This window comes from Petaurus breviceps, unplaced genomic scaffold (genome assembly GCF_028583685.1).
Source record: "Petaurus breviceps papuanus isolate PSGF00001 unplaced genomic scaffold, PetGlider_PUasm1.0 90842, whole genome shotgun sequence".
NCBI lineage: Eukaryota > Metazoa > Chordata > Mammalia > Diprotodontia > Petauridae > Petaurus > Petaurus breviceps.
The window spans coordinates 20,313,928-20,333,113 of record NW_027187358.1 but is presented as its reverse complement, the minus strand read 5'-3'; the positions used below and the strand labels follow the sequence as shown (position 1 = coordinate 20,333,113).

General features: G+C 37.4%; 1 protein-coding gene across 4 annotated transcripts in view; it reads right to left on the bottom strand.

Moving 5' to 3' along the window:
- Positions 1-19,186, bottom strand: part of SPTBN1 (spectrin beta, non-erythrocytic 1) — a 316,708-nt gene that overhangs the window by 189,914 nt on the left and 107,608 nt on the right. For all 4 annotated transcript variants that reach the window (XM_069071716.1, XM_069071713.1, XM_069071715.1 and 1 more), the window contains exon 2: positions 13,516-13,712. In XM_069071716.1, the coding sequence (XP_068927817.1) occupies positions 13,516-13,663 (148 nt within the window). In that variant the 5' untranslated portion in view covers positions 13,664-13,712. The remainder of the gene's footprint in view (positions 1-13,515; positions 13,713-19,186) is intronic.

Here is a 19,186-nt window from a genome sequence, read left to right as displayed (position 1 = left end):
ATATTGCAAGAAAAAGTACATAGTGGGAAAATGCACAAAGCAGACAGAGGGGGTTGGGGAGGAGAGGGGAGGGGGAGGAGATAAGGAAGGAGAAGAAGATGTGTTGGAGGGTGAGTCTTAATTAAATGGGGGGGGGGGGGGGGGGGGGGGGGGGGGGAGAAATACCAAACCATACATACATCCCTGCAGACCATATGCTTATTGACTTAGAAAACCACACATTAATAGTATCTATGTTTTATTGTATTTTTTATTTATTGTGTCAAATGTTTCCCAATTACATTTTAATATGATTTGGACCACATTACAGAGTGCTGAGCTGCACATGGCTCATGGGCCACATGTTTGACACCTCTGGTATGGACCACCTAGACAGGAAAAGGAAATAAATGAGCAGTTTGAGAAAGAAGCCATAAACTTAGCACAGAGTTAACTTCAACTGGCATTTAATTAAGAACCTACTGTGTGTGAGGCATTGTGCTAAATGCTGGGAGTACAAAGAAAGGTAAGGGAGCTCAGTCTAATGGTAGAGATGACATGGAAAAACTATATAAAAACAAGATATACATAGAGTAACTCAGAGTGTTCTTAGAGGGAAGGTACTAAAATCAAGGACTGGGAGAGACTTCTTGCAGAAGGTGGGATGCTAGTTGGAGTTTATAAGTCAGGGAGGAAGGCTAGCAGTTAAAAATGAGCAGGAAGAGCATTCCCGGCATGGAGAGCCGCTGAAAATTTTCAGAGTGCCTTGTGAGAAGAACAATAAGGAGGCCATTGTCACCGGACTGAAGAGTACATGGAGAGTAAGATGCAAGAAAACTTGAAATGTAGGAAGGGCCAGGCTTATAAAGAGCTTTAAATGTAATGATTTATCTGTTATGGAGAACTTTAGTTATTCCTGTATCTGTGAGAACTCTCTGCTAAAAGTAGAGTGGCCAAGATGTTATTACTTTCTTTACTGGTAGGAACCAATGAGGAGAATTTTTATTTTCATCAATAAAGAGGAAATAATTAGGGGGGAGTGGGGGGGAGTTGGATTAACAATTCATTTTAGAAGTGCTATTCTCTTACTGTGCCCCCCCCCCCTTTCACAAGTCCTGAAAATATCAAAAGCATTTCCATTATCCAAATTCAACATTGTGCATAGAGGAACAGGGAAGTAGGTCACCTTCTTTATGCCTCTGTTTCTGTAAAACATAGCTAATTTTATTTGCAGTTGTCTACTTCATAGAATTACTACGAGGAAAATGTGCTTTATTAGGAATTAGAAGTCCAGTGCCATTTAAAATGGTTAAGGAAGTATGAGGGTCTTAAAATTCAAAAGGCCCTCTCAGCCATCCTAAAGATTACATCTGATTAAGTTCGCAATGAAGGAAATACAGACACACCTGCTAATTCAGTGCTGGAGGTTTTAAGTTTCTTTTTAGTATCAAGTGAATCCTGTAGCCATCTTTCATATCCATCCTCCATTTCTCAGGGCAGTCTTGAATGCCCCTACATTATTTACAAACAGCCACACTCCAACTTTCCTCCTCTCAGATGCCTTTTTCCCCCCCAAAGAATGTACTTATTTGGATGGTATGCTAAAAATTTCATATTGGAGGGTTTAGGACAGTAACTGTTAAGTAGATTGGTTCTCTCTAGTTCTGAGCAGGAAGAAAATCTTTTTTTATTTTTTATAAAGCTTTCAATCAGAGGTACAGAATTTTGTACTATCACATACCTTTTGAGAGTGCTTTACAATATATTTCACCAAATTAAACTATCTCAGAAATATCAGCCCATAGAATTATCCTTTCCCTTTACCCTGGCTATGAAGAAAACATACTTCAATTCAATACAGTCAAATATTTTCTGGTAGACACTTATAAGTCCATCTTCATTTAATTTTAGTTTAGAGACTTGCTTTTTGACCAAGGAAGAAAAGTTTTAATCCAGAAAGCAATTCCAAGTGGTAATACTATCTCTCTCTCTCTCTCTTTTTTTTTTTTTTTTGCAGTTTGAGGCCTGATTAGTGGGTTTTGGTGTTTTAGCTAAATAAAGGGCCAAATCCTGGAAACCAAATGATACAATTGTGGGATCTTTCCTTCCCAGCCATGCTTGGCCTCTATATCAATCAAGACACAAAGTATCCTATGTTCTGAAAGTTACAATACACCATTCACAAAGGTAAATTTGTAGCCTATGTTTATAAATTTTCAATGGACCAATAAAATATACGACTCCATTTTCTGGCATATGCCAATGGCCACAGAAACAAGAACAAATAGGAAAGCTTAAGTGTGACCCAGGGATAAAAGCCTCCATTTCACAGAAGTGTCCTCTGTCAAATGCCTTTCGTGCCCCATACATCTGAACTCTGAAGAGGCAAAGAAGGGAAAAGCTTAGGAAAGCTGGCGTCAGAGGCTCCATTTAAGCCCATCTCCAAGTTACCATTCTTACAATCCCAAAGAGTAAAATCTTCACAAACAAGTGTTTTATCACAGCAAGAGGAAATTGCCTTACTGAATCCATTGTTTGAAGGCTGTTTGATCCACTGATTTGTGCTGAGTGCCCCCAACTTTCAAAAGCATCGCTATTGAGCTAACAATGTAGTACAGCAAGATATGCCACAGAGACTCTAGGCTGGCTGCTTTTTTGTAGCTAAGATTAAACCCCAAGATTCTGTTACTAGTTTTAAGACTACTGCAATTCTTTATCTTAAAGGAAGAATCTTATTTTTATAAAATTGTCACATTTAAAAATAAGAAGAATTAACTATTCCATTTACAATTTATTAAACATCTGTACCAGGTCCTGTGAATAATAGAGGAATATAAAGCAAAGGTCATGCCTTCAAGAAGGTGTTTGTGGGTGCTATTGTTGAGGGTGTCATTGGCTGATTCTGGGTACCATCCCCTCCAGACTGATTTCATCAGTCTGATCCTACAAGTAGTCAATAATTATTAAATGCTTACTATGTACAGGAACTGTGCCAAACAAGAAAAAAAAAAGAGAGGTAAACTTGGTGGAGATAATGAAAAGAGAGAAAAAGGGTTTCCAGTGCTAGAAAGCACCACTCCCTGGGTTAGGAGAAGATATTTTATGGTTACTACTCTGAGTTTGGGTCTACTCTCCCCAGCAACAATAGGGAGTATTGATTAAGTTAGATTAGATAAAGCATTTATTAAATACTTACAATTTGCCAGGTACTGTGTTAAATGCTGGGAATATAAATATAAGCAAAAATAGAGTCCCTGCCCTCAAGGAGCTTACATTCTAATGGAAGAAAACAACATATAAAAGGAAGTTGAAAAGAAGAGAAGGGAGATACCCAGGAGAGGCAAAGTAAGACAGTCAGTCAGGAGCTGAGTTGGGTTAGAGGTAAACATTGGTGGTGTGGGTGCTTTCCCAAATGGAAGTTCCAAGGAGGAACTTGTAAAGCACTCGGGATAGCACCTAGCAGGCAGCCAACCAGAGGGAGAGACTGCAGAGGTGCAGGTGTCTCCAGCATGAAAAGGCTGCTGGTGTGGAGGTAGAAAATTAGTCAGGAAATTCAGGAGCTATACCAGTTAAGAGATGAACATGGCTGCACAGAGGGGAAAATGTACCTCTGACTTTGCGGGGGAAGGGTTGCTGCACTTTGGTCCTTGATATATTTTCTTAGTAAATACTTGATCAATAAAAGTAAAAGCTTTTGTAAAAGCTACTTGATATTAACTGGTTAATTGATTTGGAGGAGATATTAACTGGTTGATTAATATTTGGGGAATCACCTCAAACAGGGTCCTATGAGACCACATAGACCAAGTTTATGAATATTTGAATGCTGCTTGGCTATTTGTAATGATGACAGTTCTCTAGGAGGGGAGGGAGAGGGAATAAGTAGCAGGGGGGGGCATATTATATATTACATATATATGTATATGTGTGTGTGTATAATTTTTAAACTAAGAGGATAACACAGTATTTTTCAAAATTGTATGTAGTGTATATGTATGAACAAAGCAAGTATGGCACATGTTTACAAAAATATTTATTCTTTAAAGTTCTTTTAAAATTTTCCATTTCCCACCCAATCACAACTCCTCAAGATTACTTCTAAAATTTAAAACAAGGTAATATTCAGCTGCCTTCTTGGGACCCAACTTATTAGGTGGGGAAAAAGGAAATAACCTCAGAGGGTATGCTTGTTGTTAAATGAAAAATTAGGAGTATAATTACAATAGCTCAGAGCCCCCAGTTAGGAGAATTCCTAACATATAAGAAGAGAATTAGCACTGAGGCCTAATTTAAATGCATGCTTATCTCTAACCCCTAGAAACTTTATGATTAAAGGAAAAATTCAGATTTCCAGAAACACTGAGGTAAAGAAACAAACAAATTGTTATCATGTGTGTTAACAGACAAGACAACAGCAGAGGAAGTTATTCAGATAGCACACCTCTTCTTGGAACTTGCCTGCGTACTTGATGAGACCAGCATAATTGGCAGCTTCAATCCAAGTCTTCAGCCCTGAAACGCCTACGGGAATTGACAGCTCTCCTACAACTTTGCCTTCTCTGTCACCTCTTAGTTCATCTTTTTCTTTCTCTTTTTAACTATTGCTCCTGGAACACTAATCCTTTCTGGCTCAGTTCTTAAGGTCCCTCTTCTCTCACCAATGTGTGATTCAGTTCTACCTTTGGCATCAAAGATGAAGACAGTCTCAAATTGCTTTCAAGGCTGAGAGAATGAATATTTGTCCTCTGAGCTATAAATCGCAGGATGCCATTCAGTTTTCAAGTTCCTATTATCTTATCTCAACTACATTCAAAATCTCTTTAAATATTAAATGTGATAGTATTTGTAAAGCACCTAAGATAGCACCTAGCATGCAGTAGGTGCTATATAAATGCTAATTCCTTTCCCCTACCCCTTCCTGGAAGAAGTGCCAAGTCTTATCTTTTCATTTCCCATAGAACCATGGCCTTACACATAGCCCAACAAAGTTTTGCTGAAAGAATGTTGAAAGATAACTAAATGCAAATCTGTATTATCTATAGTACAGAAAAAGATTTTTAGTTTTAGTGGACTACAATCTCAAAATGAATCAGCAGTGTGATGTGGCAGCTAAAAAGGCCAATGTGCTCTTGAACTGTACTAATATGGTCACGCCTTCCAGAAACAAAACAGTGATGGCTCCGTTGTAATCTGCTCTCATGTCTCACCTGGAGGACTTACTAAATTCTGGGCACCACAACCTAAGAAGGATACTGACAAGGTAAAGTATCTTAAGGAGAGTAAACAAGAGGGTGAAAGGCTTAGAGTTTGTGACATTACGATCCACAGAAGGAAATGGGAGTGTTTACCTTGGAAAAAGGAAGATTCAAGGAATATTAAAGCTGTCTTTGAGGGCCTCTCATTGGCCCTCTAGGTCCTCAAGTGTGATCCTTTGATTGAATCCAAATAGGTACTGTAAAGTTTGGATTCAGTCAAAGGACCACATTTAAGGACCTAGCCTCAAGGCTACAGGTTCCTCCACCTCTGGATTAGACGGGTTTTTTGGACAAGAGGGTATAATTAGGAGAAATGAGGAGAAGTTTTAAGGAAGTTGGGGTAGCTAGGTGGTGCTGGAGTCAGGAGGACCTGAGTTCAAATGTGACCTCATATTACTAGCTATGGGACCTTGGGAAAGTCAATTAAGCCCAATTACCTTTAAAAAAAAAAAGTTGAGTAAGGCTTGATATCAGGAAACACTTCCCCAAAGTTAACACTGCCCCGAAGTACAAGAGGTTGTCTCCAGAGGTGATGCGTTTCTCCTTCTTAGAGGCCTTTGGGCAGAGACTATACAAGGACTTGCCAGATTTGTTACAGTGGAGACTCCTTTGGTGAATGGATTTGAATAGATGGCCACAGAGGTCCCTTCTAACTCTCTGATTCTAGGATTCAGTGTTAATGGTCATTGATATTAATGTAGTACTTTAAATTCTGCAGAAGTTTTACATACATTGTTTTCTTTCTGAGTCTCATGGTTATACTGAAAGTTAAGTAATACTGGTATTATCATCTCAGTTTTTTTTTTCCTCAGATGTCTCTCCATTGCTCATTGAACAAAATATAAACCTCTTAGCCAATATTCAAGGTCTCCCAAAATCTGGTTCCATTCCATATTTCCAACCTTATTTATGTCAGAGAATTAAAGTTTTAGAGATGGAAGGGACCTCAGAGGTCATTCAATCACACCCCTTCAATTTACAGTTGAGGAAAGTGAGTCACACAATGGTTAAGTGACTTGCCTGTGACCATATAGCTATTAAGTGTCAAAAGTGGAATTCCAACCCAAGTCTAACTATAATTCCAGGACAGACTATTATGTGTGTATGTATATACAGGCATATGCATACACATATATATGTATACACATATATGCTTGTATGGGTATATATATGTATATCTGTGCACATCTATGAATCGATATCTATTTCTATCTCTATGTTGACATATTAGGTAGAAAGATAGATGTTTACATGAAATGCCAGGATGAAATACACAGATATAAATTGAAGGTATTGAGCAAAGTACTTCACATACATGGAATGGAACAGCCTAGTAAGGGAGGCTTCATTAACAGGTTCAAAATGAGGTGGAAATGGGAGGATGAGTTGGTGGTGGCGAGAAGGAAGATGAAGAGGGCAGACATCAATTAGTTTTTGTGAATATCATTGCCCCATGAAAAATTTCAGAGCTATTCAATAAGAAACGACACAGAGAAGGAATTTCAAGCTGCTGGTGATGAGTCTCTTGGGAACTTTCTTTCCATTTTAAGCCAGTCAGACACAACCTTGTAATTAAAAAGTTTGACATACAGGTTCAAGAAATCTAAGGGGCCTGCAGATATTTCCACAGGTATGGCAAAAGTCACACCAGCTTTACTCAAGCCATATTTATTTAGCCATTCTCTTCATCTATAATTTATCTTGAAATCCATATACCTAGAACAAAGATAGAGCTCACTAACCCCACAACTTCCCACAGATGCTTCATGAAAAAATCCTTTTCTGTTGTTTTAAACCCTACCCCCCCACCCTGTATAAATCCAATTTATTATGGGTCTTTGAGAATAGATATGTGCTAAAGAGATTAAGATTGAGGGCCACAGGCTGGGGCAAAGGGGCAGAAGGAGTCTTCGAATTCTATTTAAATTTAAAACTGCACTAAGACTTTTGGGACATCTTCTATAATAGCATTTTTTTCACACTGATTAAGTAAGCAATTATTAGCTGATCTTATGTAAATCAATTAGATTATCAGTTCTTTGCAGGCAGAAACTTTCATCCATGTCATTTCCCTGCTTGAAAACATGCAAAGATTTCCAATTTCAGTTTCAGAAAATGTTTTCTTTCAAGTATATTCAGAGTTCATTCTCTTTACACAAATGCCTTAGATGCTTGACTGAACTGACTAGTTAAGAGAGGGAAAAGATGCTTATTTTTTTTAAGCCCAGATTCATCAGCATCAAGCTGCAAGTCATTTATCCAGTGTTCAAGGCAGGGTCTAAAAGGAATAACAACAGTAACAACAAAAATCCTGCGATCCTGTTTAAATATTCATTAGAATTTAAATATTCATGTATTTAAAATAGCCATTTAGTGACTCCTTAAAACATATGTAGAGGTTAAATTGGCATGTGACAAAATCTTTAGATCTGCTTCCACAGCTTTTTAGAATTTTTGTTTTAACTCTAAGAAAAATGTATTTTCAAAGAAGCCAGATATATAAATGAAGTCACTGCACTAATTTACTAAATATTGTCCTAAAATACTGATCTAAATGGCCATCTTCAAAGGCATGCTAAGCTGTATGTGTGCACATGTTTAAATACATATTTCTTATTTTCATATGCTTTAGAACTTTGCTCAACAACTTCAATATATTTTGTCTGTGCACTTCATTCTGGCATTCCATGTAAACATCTATTTATCTACCTAATCTATCTACATAGAGATAGAATATTTATTTTCATATAAAACTATGTGAAACCAGGTAGAAACTGAGACCTAGAGAAGTTAATCACCTTGCCAGCAGTCAGACAGATAAACAGCAGGGCCAATATTCGAATCCAGATGCTCCCACTCCAAAGCTCTATTACTTACATTCATATTATAAATATTACAATTAGATCATGAAGAGACTTTAGAAACCACCCAGTCCTAGGCCTACTCCTTTATTTAGAGGCCTAGAAAAGTGAAGTGGAATACCTAACCAAATAGGTTGGTAGTGGCAGAGCTGGACCAGAGCCTAGGCCTGTCTCTGACAGCACACCTTGTAAGCATTCTTATTTAGTTTTTTCCTGGCAGTACAGTCTCTCTTGACTTCCCTGTAACACTATAAGCTTCTCAAGGTCAGGCATAATATCTTCAATTGCTTTTGCCACTCCCTAAAGCCAGGACAAAATGAGAACTCATAAGTATTGATCACCAACAACTCCTATAAGCTATCTTTTGTTTTAAATTATAGTGATTTTTGTTATGCCAATTCTTCCACTAACATTCTCCCTTCTAAAACCTATCTCTTCTGGGGAAAATAAATATTCTACCTAGAATTTTGAACATAAAATTATTCAGCTATACAAATTCCCTTAAAACAATTAACTTGAATAGAGTTAAATATTTTTTTAAAAAATGCTTTTAAAACTCTGTGGACCATTTCAAACATATTCTTTTCAATCAAATAACACCAGAGGATTTACAGCAAGAAGATCCCTTAAATATCATCTAGTCCCATTTTCTCATTTACAAACTTAGGGAAATGAAGTTCAGAGAAATTAAATTACTTAGCCAAGGTAAGAAGAAACAAAGAATGTGAACACAGGAAATAGGATCATAAGATTTCAAAGCTGGGGAGGACCTTGGATATTATCCAGTCAGAGCAAATCTAGTCCCATAAAGTAGTAAGTGCAGATTCTGGATTTGAACCCTGACATCCAGTAGTTTTTCCACTCTACTGTGTTAACCCTGTAATGAAAACAGTCCACATTCGTAAAAAAACGTCATTTAAACAGGCCTTAAACTTTTGCTCTAGATATGTCTTAAGAGATTAAAGTTTTATATACTTTTCTTTCCAAATGAAGTTCTAATAAGCAAATAGCTAGTGCATTCTAAGCTGCTTTCCCCAACACAGTATGTCCCACACAACTGTGGCATTTTGTTCAGAGGTCAGGAATGTGGCTGTGCTACCATGGGGTGCAGGAAATCATTTACAGAATGCATAAAAATGACTTAGCAGCATACTGCCTCAAGGTTGAATGAACATGACATAATCTCTTTGCTACTCAAACATATTCAACTTTAGTGTGTCTTTCTCTCCTCCTGTTCCCCCCACCCCCACCCCGTATTAGTTTTAGTTAGAAAAAGATCTCTATAATGCTATGGGTCATGTTTTTACTCAGTTTTTAGCCCTTAGCATTCAAGGACAGTATCAGATGAAATTTTTCCCCACTTTGAGGAAATTCCAGTATTTAATATCCTATTTTTTTACGAAACAGATTATGAAACAGAGAGTAGGCTGACTTTGAACTCCTTCCCACCAATGCACCACCTCATACTCTCCTGTCCCCCATTATGAATCTTAAGACTTATGTTTCTGGCTACTTGAGTGAGTTGGCAGAGACAGGAATCAAAGTGATTATTTTTCAAGCTCAAAAGTTTCTAAGTAGCTAATAGTGTCTAACTGTGCATTTTATGACCACAGAAACGACCTTTCAAAATTGATCTAAAACTAATTTCTGACTTCAAAAATATTGGGATTTTTTCTACACCGTTACAGAGAAGCCATCTCTCCTATGAGTTACCAAAATCCTACTAGACTAAAAATAATTTCATAAAGGAAACAGGGGAAAAAAATAAGTGAAAAAGTGACCAAAAAATCAATAGAAACCAATTTTGCTAGTATATTTAGAAGGCCTTGCTGTACAATTATAAGATAGCAAGAAATGTTCGTTTCTGCTGATCTAATTAGAGCTTTTACTCTTTAGAGCTTGTCCTTGCAACAGAGGGATAACCAATAACAGATAATTTTACTTCTGGACTAAAAAAGGAAGTAACCACTCTTTTCTTCCACAGAAGACAGTCCTGGTATCTAGGGGACATTTTCAGCTTCTCAACATAAAGATTAGAGTAGCTTTTTTTTTTTTTGGGGGGGGAAGGGGTTCAGTCTTTGATTTCATTGGCATAGGTAGCTCCCAATGAGGAAACTGCCTTTGTCAATTCAGATTGCCAAAGATTGCCAATCATTTTGTAATTCAGACTTCAAGAATTAGCTATGACACTGAGATGTTAAGTGACCTACCCAAGGTCACACAGCAAGCTTGTTCTAGTGACAGAACTGGAGCCCAGATCTAACTTCCCAGGCCAGCCCCTTTTATCCACTACACCATCAACATTGGACATTTACACAGTTTTTAAGGAAATGGAAAATTACTTTACATACATTCTCATTTGAGTGTCAAAATTAGAATATCAACTCCTTGAAAGGAGGGACTGTCATATCCCCAGCTCATCACAATTCTTCACAGTAAGCACTTAATAAATGCTTCAAGCATTCATTCAACAACTTGGGGGGGAGGGGCTGTACTACAAATACTGTTATCCCTATTTTATAGATGAGGAAACCGAGGTTTAAGAGATTAAATTATTTGCTTATGTTTATAGAACTAATATCAAGAGTAGGAATTAAAACCACATCTTTTTGACTTGAGGTCCAGGGTTCTATCTTCCCTGCCATACCAAATAACCTTCCATATCATGCCCAAACTCTAAAGTGATTCTTTAGATGATTTATAAGATATGAAATTATTTCTTATAAAGAACTTATCCCAGCTGGATGGAAGGATTCTCTAAGGTTCTTATTTTTCTTCTGAAAAATCCTGAACCAATCAACTTAAGACCTTATATGGAACTGCTTGTAGTCACTTGTCATATTCATCACAAGTCCACAGGACTCAAAGAACAGTCCCAGAGAACAGTCAAGCAAAATTACCAACTATGCTGAAGAGATTTAGAAACTTTGGGTTATTTTGTATCTTCTCTTTAATTCACCAACAGTATTTTCAAAATACCATGGAATAAGAAGCCTTCATCTATTCATGGTATAGTTACAACTCCTTGTGTAATAATCTTTTCTTGGGATCTCATCATCTCTCTACAAAAAGTCTTTAATGTCTACTAACTTAAGTATTCACTCCTTAATCTAGCATTCAAGGCTTTCTGAGACTGGTCCAATTGACTTTTCTAGCTTTACTTCATGGTACTCCATATTCCAGTCAAACTGGAATATGTGTTCCACAGTTTTTCTTACTTTCTCTCATGACTGGAAAGAACCTCTAGTATCCCTATCTCCATCTTGTCAAAAAAATCCCTTAATTCAAGGCCTGATGCTAATGTGATCTTTCTCATGAAAATCCTCCTCCACTGAAAGTGATATCTCTTTTCTTAAGTTTCTCATAATACTTTGTCTAACCCTGTCTTTTGTTCTTATCACAGTCTGGCACAAGCACACATTTTACCCTCCCTGTTAGATGGTAAGCTCAAGTGCGAGATCTCGTCCTTTTTTTCATCATTTCATTCCAGTTCCTAGCAGTATGTCTTGGACATAGTAGGTGCTTAGTAAATATATGCTAGGTTGGAATGAATTTCTGTTAAACTAGAGACTATAGTATTCCACCTTCTAAAGACATTGGCCATTCAAGATCTTAGAATCATCTCATTTTTACCAGGAACTCAGCAAGATATTGCAATTGCCAACGCCATTGCTAGGTTACACATTAAAATATATTAGATTTCTAGAGGAAGCTAAGGAATCTCTGGGATTTGAAGAAAGATTGTGGAAATCCCTTTGGGGGTAGAGGGTTGGACTACTAAGACCCTTTTTTTCAGCCCTACAAATTGGTAAAATTATATTTTGAAAAAGAAATGATAAATGGGATCTTGCTTTGGCTAATGGAGATGAATAAGTTTAGGAAAATGGTATATTTCAGACCATCATTAACTAGGTTTTTCCAAATGATTTAATAAAAATTTCAAAAAGGTATAAAGGTCTTAGAGTCCTCCAATGGACACACCCAGGATCATAATTCACCATTGAGGCCTCATAATTAATGGAACAGTCACAAAATGTAGTGCCAGGTTTTTTATTAATGGGTCACTCTTTGATGGTACATAAATGGACAAAGAAAGTCCATTCATCCACTGGCACTAAAAACCCAACATTCTCAAGGTCAAGTTCCAATCTAATATGCTGAGATCTGTACAAAAGATAGGAAGAATGTTTTCATTGTTAACAATAAACTTACCTGATTAAACCAAGACTATAATATACACGTTACAATGAAGGATTCCATGAGAAAACCAAAAATCTTTCTCTTTTTATACCCAAAATATGTGACATTCCCCTTATTTCATTTTGACTTCTCAGTGTGAAAAAAAAAGTGTATGAATATAAACACCATCAATTTCCAGATAAATTCTAATTTGGTTTACATTTAACTTTACATTTACATCAAACACTGGTTTACATTTAATTTTGTGCTCAATGAACACAAAGTACAGTATTAAATTAAAATCTTAAAATATTTATGAGAATTTTATATGAAGAATTTACTTGAATAATAACAGCTGGTATTTATATTGTACTTTCTGATTTTCAGAATACTTTAATATATTATTTTATCCAAGATAAACTTCTGAGAATATAAGATTGGTAACATGTATTATAATGTAATTCATATTATATATAAAGATATAAAAATAATAAGAATTCTTATAATAAAATTATAAGAATAAAAATATTACTTGGGTCTCAAGGGGACATCTTTACAGTTGTCAAGTATCATGTATCATATAAAATGCCTGGGTGGTAGCTATATTTATGGGCAACAGCCAGCTTGGGATCTTTTTCATAATATCTTCTGATGGAGGTAGTCACAATTACTCACATTATACATATGTACATGTGAGTATGTATCTTTCACTGACAACTAATGCATCAATGCTTCCTTGAAGCATAGGGATGTCCTGGGGTTCTCAAAGGCAAAGTGAACAAACACCAGCTCTAAAAGACCCTATCAAGCTGGAAGGGTTTCAAGCAGCAAAAAATCTAAAGCTTATCCCCAGGAGAAGTTTCTCACCAGGTGATGAATGGTGATCTGTGTTGATTAAAATCAATGAAACATGGATTCTTGAAACATTATATATATTCACATACAAACACACGTATACTTATAGGTGACAATTGACTTTCCCAACCTCAGCAGTTCAATCATATCTGTTTTGGTTTTTGTCAGTTAAGAGGTCACAAGTGATGATTAAAGCTCCCCCAAAACTAAATATGCTGTTTAATGAGGTTTTAAGCTCCCTCTTAGTCAAAGTGTTTAAGAAAAATCAGAATATGCACCTGACTGCATAACTATAAAGATCCCTGCCCTGGGTAGAAAGCTGCACTTGACGCCCTTCCATTCCCTTCTTATGCTATGGTGAGGCATGAGGGGTGAGATGTGTCTACCTGCTAGAGCCTTGATACGAGAGCGCTCAAACAGCCTTGCCGAGCTGTTTTCATTGTCCCAGTCATCCACGTCCCAGCGGTTGTTGACATCACTGTATTGTTGTTGGATCTCAATGTTGTCATAGTCTGTGGCTACTGTGGTTGTCATGTTGAACCTTCTCAACTGCCCTTAGGCATCAGCTTCTCCTTACAAAGGTCTGTGAGGAAAACAACATATAGTTAGCTTTTCACAGAGAAAGCAAGAAATTCCTAAGTCACAATGAAATCTCTCAGAGAGATAAACTTTTCAACATTTTACAGGCAAAGAAACGGAGGCCTCAAGAAGTTAAATGATTTGCCTGAAGACAGCTGGTTAATCGCAGAGTTGGGACACCCAGTTCATTGTTCTTTTATCATTTGTTTTGAGTAAGGCTGCTTTCCTTAATTTATTAGTTCTCACATGTAAACAGCATTATAATATGTTGGATTTCCCACACACCTTGAATTTCATCACAGAGGTCCAAGTCGAATCAACATTCTCGTGGAGGTAATGCTTATCAAAGAATGGGGTCTTGGGATAAAATAATGGAACAATACCTAAGTGTTGGTGAATATTCTAAATGAATAGCTTTAATGGGTACTACATATGTTGTTCAACATAATCACAAGAAGAAGATAGGGACTGGCCCTGTGATTACATTGCTATAGGGAACTCCCATGAAGAAGTGCCATCTTCTCTACAATTTATAGTTTTAGAAGAAGCCCATCTAGGCCACTTGACCAGGGTCACAAGAGAAGGGAAGACAACGTGCAGTTCTTAAGCAGCTACTATATGCCAGGCTCTGTGCTAAGTATTTAAGGTTATTATTTCATTTGATCCTCACAATAACCCTGAGAGATAGGCACTGTTATTATCCCCATTTTACAGTTGAGGAAACTGAGGCACACAGAGGTTAAGTGACTTGCTCAGGGTCACACAGCCAGGAAGTTTGTGAAGTGTGAACTCAGGACTTTCTTATTCCAATTCCAGTGCTCTCTCTACTGTGCCACTAGGTCTTTCTAGACTTAAGGCTTATTTTCTATCTGCTATGTCAGACCAACTCTCTCAAAAGAAGAAAACTGGTTTTTTCTCCTGCAAGGTAAAAGAATAAGAACATTTTTTGCTCCTTCTATTAGAAAAGCTGATTGTTTGACATTGTCCCTGAGAATTTACCTGGATTCTCATTTAGTGAAAATGCACCAAAATGGAGTGGGGAAATAGCATTATCTTGGGAGTAAAGAGACCTGGCTCCTTGTCCCTTTCTACCAGTGACTTAAGGATGTAATTCAGTCTCTGTATCACAGTTTTCTTATCTATCAAATGGAGATTTGATTTAGGGCTCGGAAAAACTTAGAGATCACTTCATACCACCCCCTTATTTGGGCATTCCATTGATGAGGAAACTGAGACCAAGAAATGATTTGCTCAAGGTCTTAAAGAGTTAGAAGTGACACTCAAACCTGGGTCCCCACAATGTCTAGTTCAGTACTTTTTCTACTACACCACAGTGACAGCAGACAACAAAATAACCATTTCTATATGCTATTCCTTCCAGTTACTGTGAAAGGAATTAACCATTTCATACAGGTGGTACAATGAATAGAATATTGGACTTGGAGTCCAGTTGTGTTCAATTCTGACCTCTTGCTAGCTCTGTGACCCTGGGCAAGTCACTTAACCTCTGAACACCTCAGTTTCCTCGTTTGTAAAATAGGGCTGATAATAGTGCCTACCTCTCAGTGTTGTAAGGACAAAATGAAGATATTTATAAAACACTTTGAAAATCTTGAAGTATTATATGAATGATAGCTATTTCTCTCCTACAAGCAAGAAAATAAATTTAAAAAGCAACAAGTCACATGTGTAAAAAAGATCTAGCTTTCTTCTTTCTTGCCAAAAATAAAACAATGCAGATTATTTCAAATTTAGACATGTTGCACCATATTTGGTGTTTCCTCAGTAAAGCAATTATACTTAAAAAAAGATCTGTACCTAAATTTATTACATGTAATTGGTGAGATAAGCACACCCAGCTTCTTTCTGTTCAAGAGACATGTGGCTCCTTGTCTTTTTGTGTTTAAAGGTTACTCTCCCACACGTCCTCCAGGCACACTGCTGACACTAACACAGTTCCTCACAACATCCCTACTGCTATCCTCCCTCCTTACAAACATGTCAGAGAAACTCAATGCCTGGTTTCAGTACTTTCTCAGCTTATTGGCAGGGGAGAATCCCAGTCCTGGATTCTGGACGTACAGACAATCAATTTCAAATGAAATCAAACCTAGTTTTATTGAGAAATTAATTTTAAACCAAGTGAGTATTTTTAGAGGTCAAATGGATAGTAGAGATGCGTTAGGTCAACCCCCTCACTTCATGCACAAGGAACCTGAAACCTAGAAAGGTGAAAAGACTTATCAAATCACATTGGTAGTTAGTGATAGGGCCTCCCACTCTAGCTTCTTTGGCTTCCTCCTGAGTCTGGTAGATATGTGAGTCAATCTATATGCACCAGTTGAACTCAAGGATGTTCAGTCTCTTTGACGGCACGTTTCCCAATGGCCAAGAACAAATAAAGGAGACTCCAAACCCACATATACTAAAAGAAATATTTAAACTCAGGGCTAATAGCAAACCGGCTTGGACAAACATGGGCAACTCTGCCAAACCCAATTTGAAATGAAAGCAACAGAAAACTGCTGCTGTGATTTGTTTCAGCTATTTGGTGCCACCTGGTGATAGAGGAAAACAGACCATGCTACACCCACAGAAAGTGCTCCTTAACCCAACTGCTCTCCCAGATACCCCTCTGCAGTGGCTGAGATGTCCCAAATGGTTGGCTGAGCCAGATTAAGGCATTTTCCCACCTAAGTTTCCGCTTTCACTCCTGACCAAAATAACTCACTTAATAATCACTGACCATTCTCATTTCTTTATGATACTAAACCTTTCTGTTAGTTTAAAAGAATCATGTGGAAAACTTTCAGATTGATTTTCTTCCTCTCCAAATGGCTTGGCATGATTGCTGCCATAAGAATGTCGGTGACTGGAAATCTTAGATAATATAGTTTCTAGGTATGAGGAGTCAAAGTATTCGATGGTAGACTAGGCAGCTTATGGAGCAGGGAGCTTAGGGAAAGAACAATGTAGTGTAGTAGAAAGTGCCTGGATGAAGAATTGGAAGATGAAGGTTCTATTCCTTCCTTTCCCATCCATCTATACCATACTATGCACACAGGGTAATATCAAGACAAACATAATGCAAACTGCAAAAGGCTGAGAAGCCCATTTTTATCATTCTTGCTCAATCACATTTTCTTTGAACACGCATTTTCCAAAAGGAATAAAGAATTATGAAAAAGTATTATCGTTTCCTGCTTCAACAAGCCAACACTAATTTTATGTCTTCAAACAGATGGACCAAGATAGAGGTAGATGACACAATTTTAATCTTAGCCTAACAAGGCAGAAAGATTTATGCAACTGTGGCCAAAAATGTGACTAAGTCATAACTATTAGGAAATTGACTGGTATTTTGACTGACTGTTGAGTTGTTTTTCAGTCATGTCTGATTCTTTGCGACCCTATTTGAGGTTTTTTTGGCAAAGATACTGGAGTGGTTTGCCATTTCCTTCTCCAGCTCATTTTACAGATGAGGAAAATGAGGCAAGGAAGGTAAAGTGATTTGTCCAGCACCACACAGTAAGTGTCTGAGGCCAGGTTCAAACTCAGGAAGAGAAGTCGTCCTGACTCTAGGCCTGGCACTCTATCCACTGTACCACCTAAGTTGCCCTGACTGGTATTTTTCCATTCATTAAAAAAAAAAAATTATTCTGTTCTATCTTCTCTGGCTACCATGTTACTCCCAGTCTAAAATCACTAACTCCCCACCAGACTGACACATTTTGAAAATGGCACATAAATCAAATGCACCATCTTTATTTAGTCCATACATGACACAGCAACAGTAAACACAAAAATGCAATCTTAGTTAGGATAAACAGATTTAGAACTAAAAGGGACCTCTGAGGCAATCTAGTCTTACTCCCTAATTTTACAGGTAAGGAAACTGAGGCCTAGAAAAATTAAATGAGCTGCCCAGGGTCATAGAATTGGCAAATTAACAGAGTTGAGATTTAAAGGTAGGTTTTCTTATTCCAAATCCATGGCTCTTTCTACTATTAAACCAAGCTTTTTGTCTTTTCTTTCCGCTCTCCAAATTATCTGATCTACAACTCTATGCTATTTTCATCAAGCCATCCCTTATGTATATATCTGTCTTTTACTGAATGATTAACATGATACATCACTATTAAAAAAGCATAGCCAAAGGTAGGGCCATGAAAATAGGCAAGAGGATCAAGCAATATTGGGACAGTAGTAATAGCAAGATGTCACCCAAATCATAGCTATTTACTACTGCCTGTATCAGAGAATGCACTCTGCTAGATGTTCTAGGGAACTAAAAAAGACATGTTTTTCTGTTTCCAGGGAATTTATATTCTTACAAGAGGAAACCATACAGGTACAGACATATACCTGGTATGCTTGTTTCCAAAAAGGTTTTTAAAACCTAGTTTTACTTTGTGTTTTTTTTTTAAGTTTATTTTAGCTTTGTTATTTAAACGCCTTGTTTTGGCTAAGCTAGAGATAGGGAAGGACTCAGAGAGAGAATGACAATGGAAAGACAAAACTAAATGGAGTATAAAAATTGGTCTATCTTTCCCTCTCCTGAATGTGGGATTTTTTTTTTTAATAAAAAAGACATGTCTTGATTGTATGCTCATAGACTTAGAGTTGGAAGGAAGGCCACCTAGTCCAACCCCCTCATTTTAAACACGAGGAAATGGAGGTCCAGGGAAGTCAAGTGTCTTGCCTTGGATATTCAGTTCCCTTCAGAAGCTGGCAAGAGATTAAGATGAAGGTGACCAACTCTGTTGGTCCTTTCTGAGGAGGGAAACCATATGCTAACAACTTCACAGAATTCACAGTCCCAAATGTTCTACTAACACTTAAAATCCTCACATTCTACTCATAAAAGCTGGGAGGATATATGTACTTGGCTGCTGGCTTGCTATCTTAATCAAAGTCTTCTCTTTATCACAAAAGGACCCAACTTCAGTCAGAAATCTGAGTCCCAATCTATTCAACTTTTTAGGAAATGGGAAGCAGGAAATAATTATACTGTTTAACATTTGCTTGCTGCCACATTCCTAGGTCATGCATAATTTTTTTTTAATTCCAGACTGGGATGGCTAGGTGGAAAAGTGAATAGAGCACAGCCCTGAGGTCAGGAGGACTTGAGTTCAAATCCAGCCTCAGACACTTAACACTTACTAGCCATGTGACTTTGGGCAAGTCACTTAACCCCATTTTGCCCTGCCTTCCCCCCTCCAAAAAGGAAAAAAAGAAAAGAAAATTCTAGACCTGTGAATTCATTCAATATGGGACATTCCTGATTTAGATTTTCCTTCCACCAATACAGACTGGCCAACTAGGCTCTCATTCTTAGAGAGCTAGTCAGAGTAATGAGAATTTAAATGACTTGCCCATAGAAAAACTATTGGTATGTGTCAAAGGCACAATTTGAGCTGGTGACTTCCTGACTCCGGAGTTGTCATGCTAACCACTAAACCACAAAGTCTTTCCATG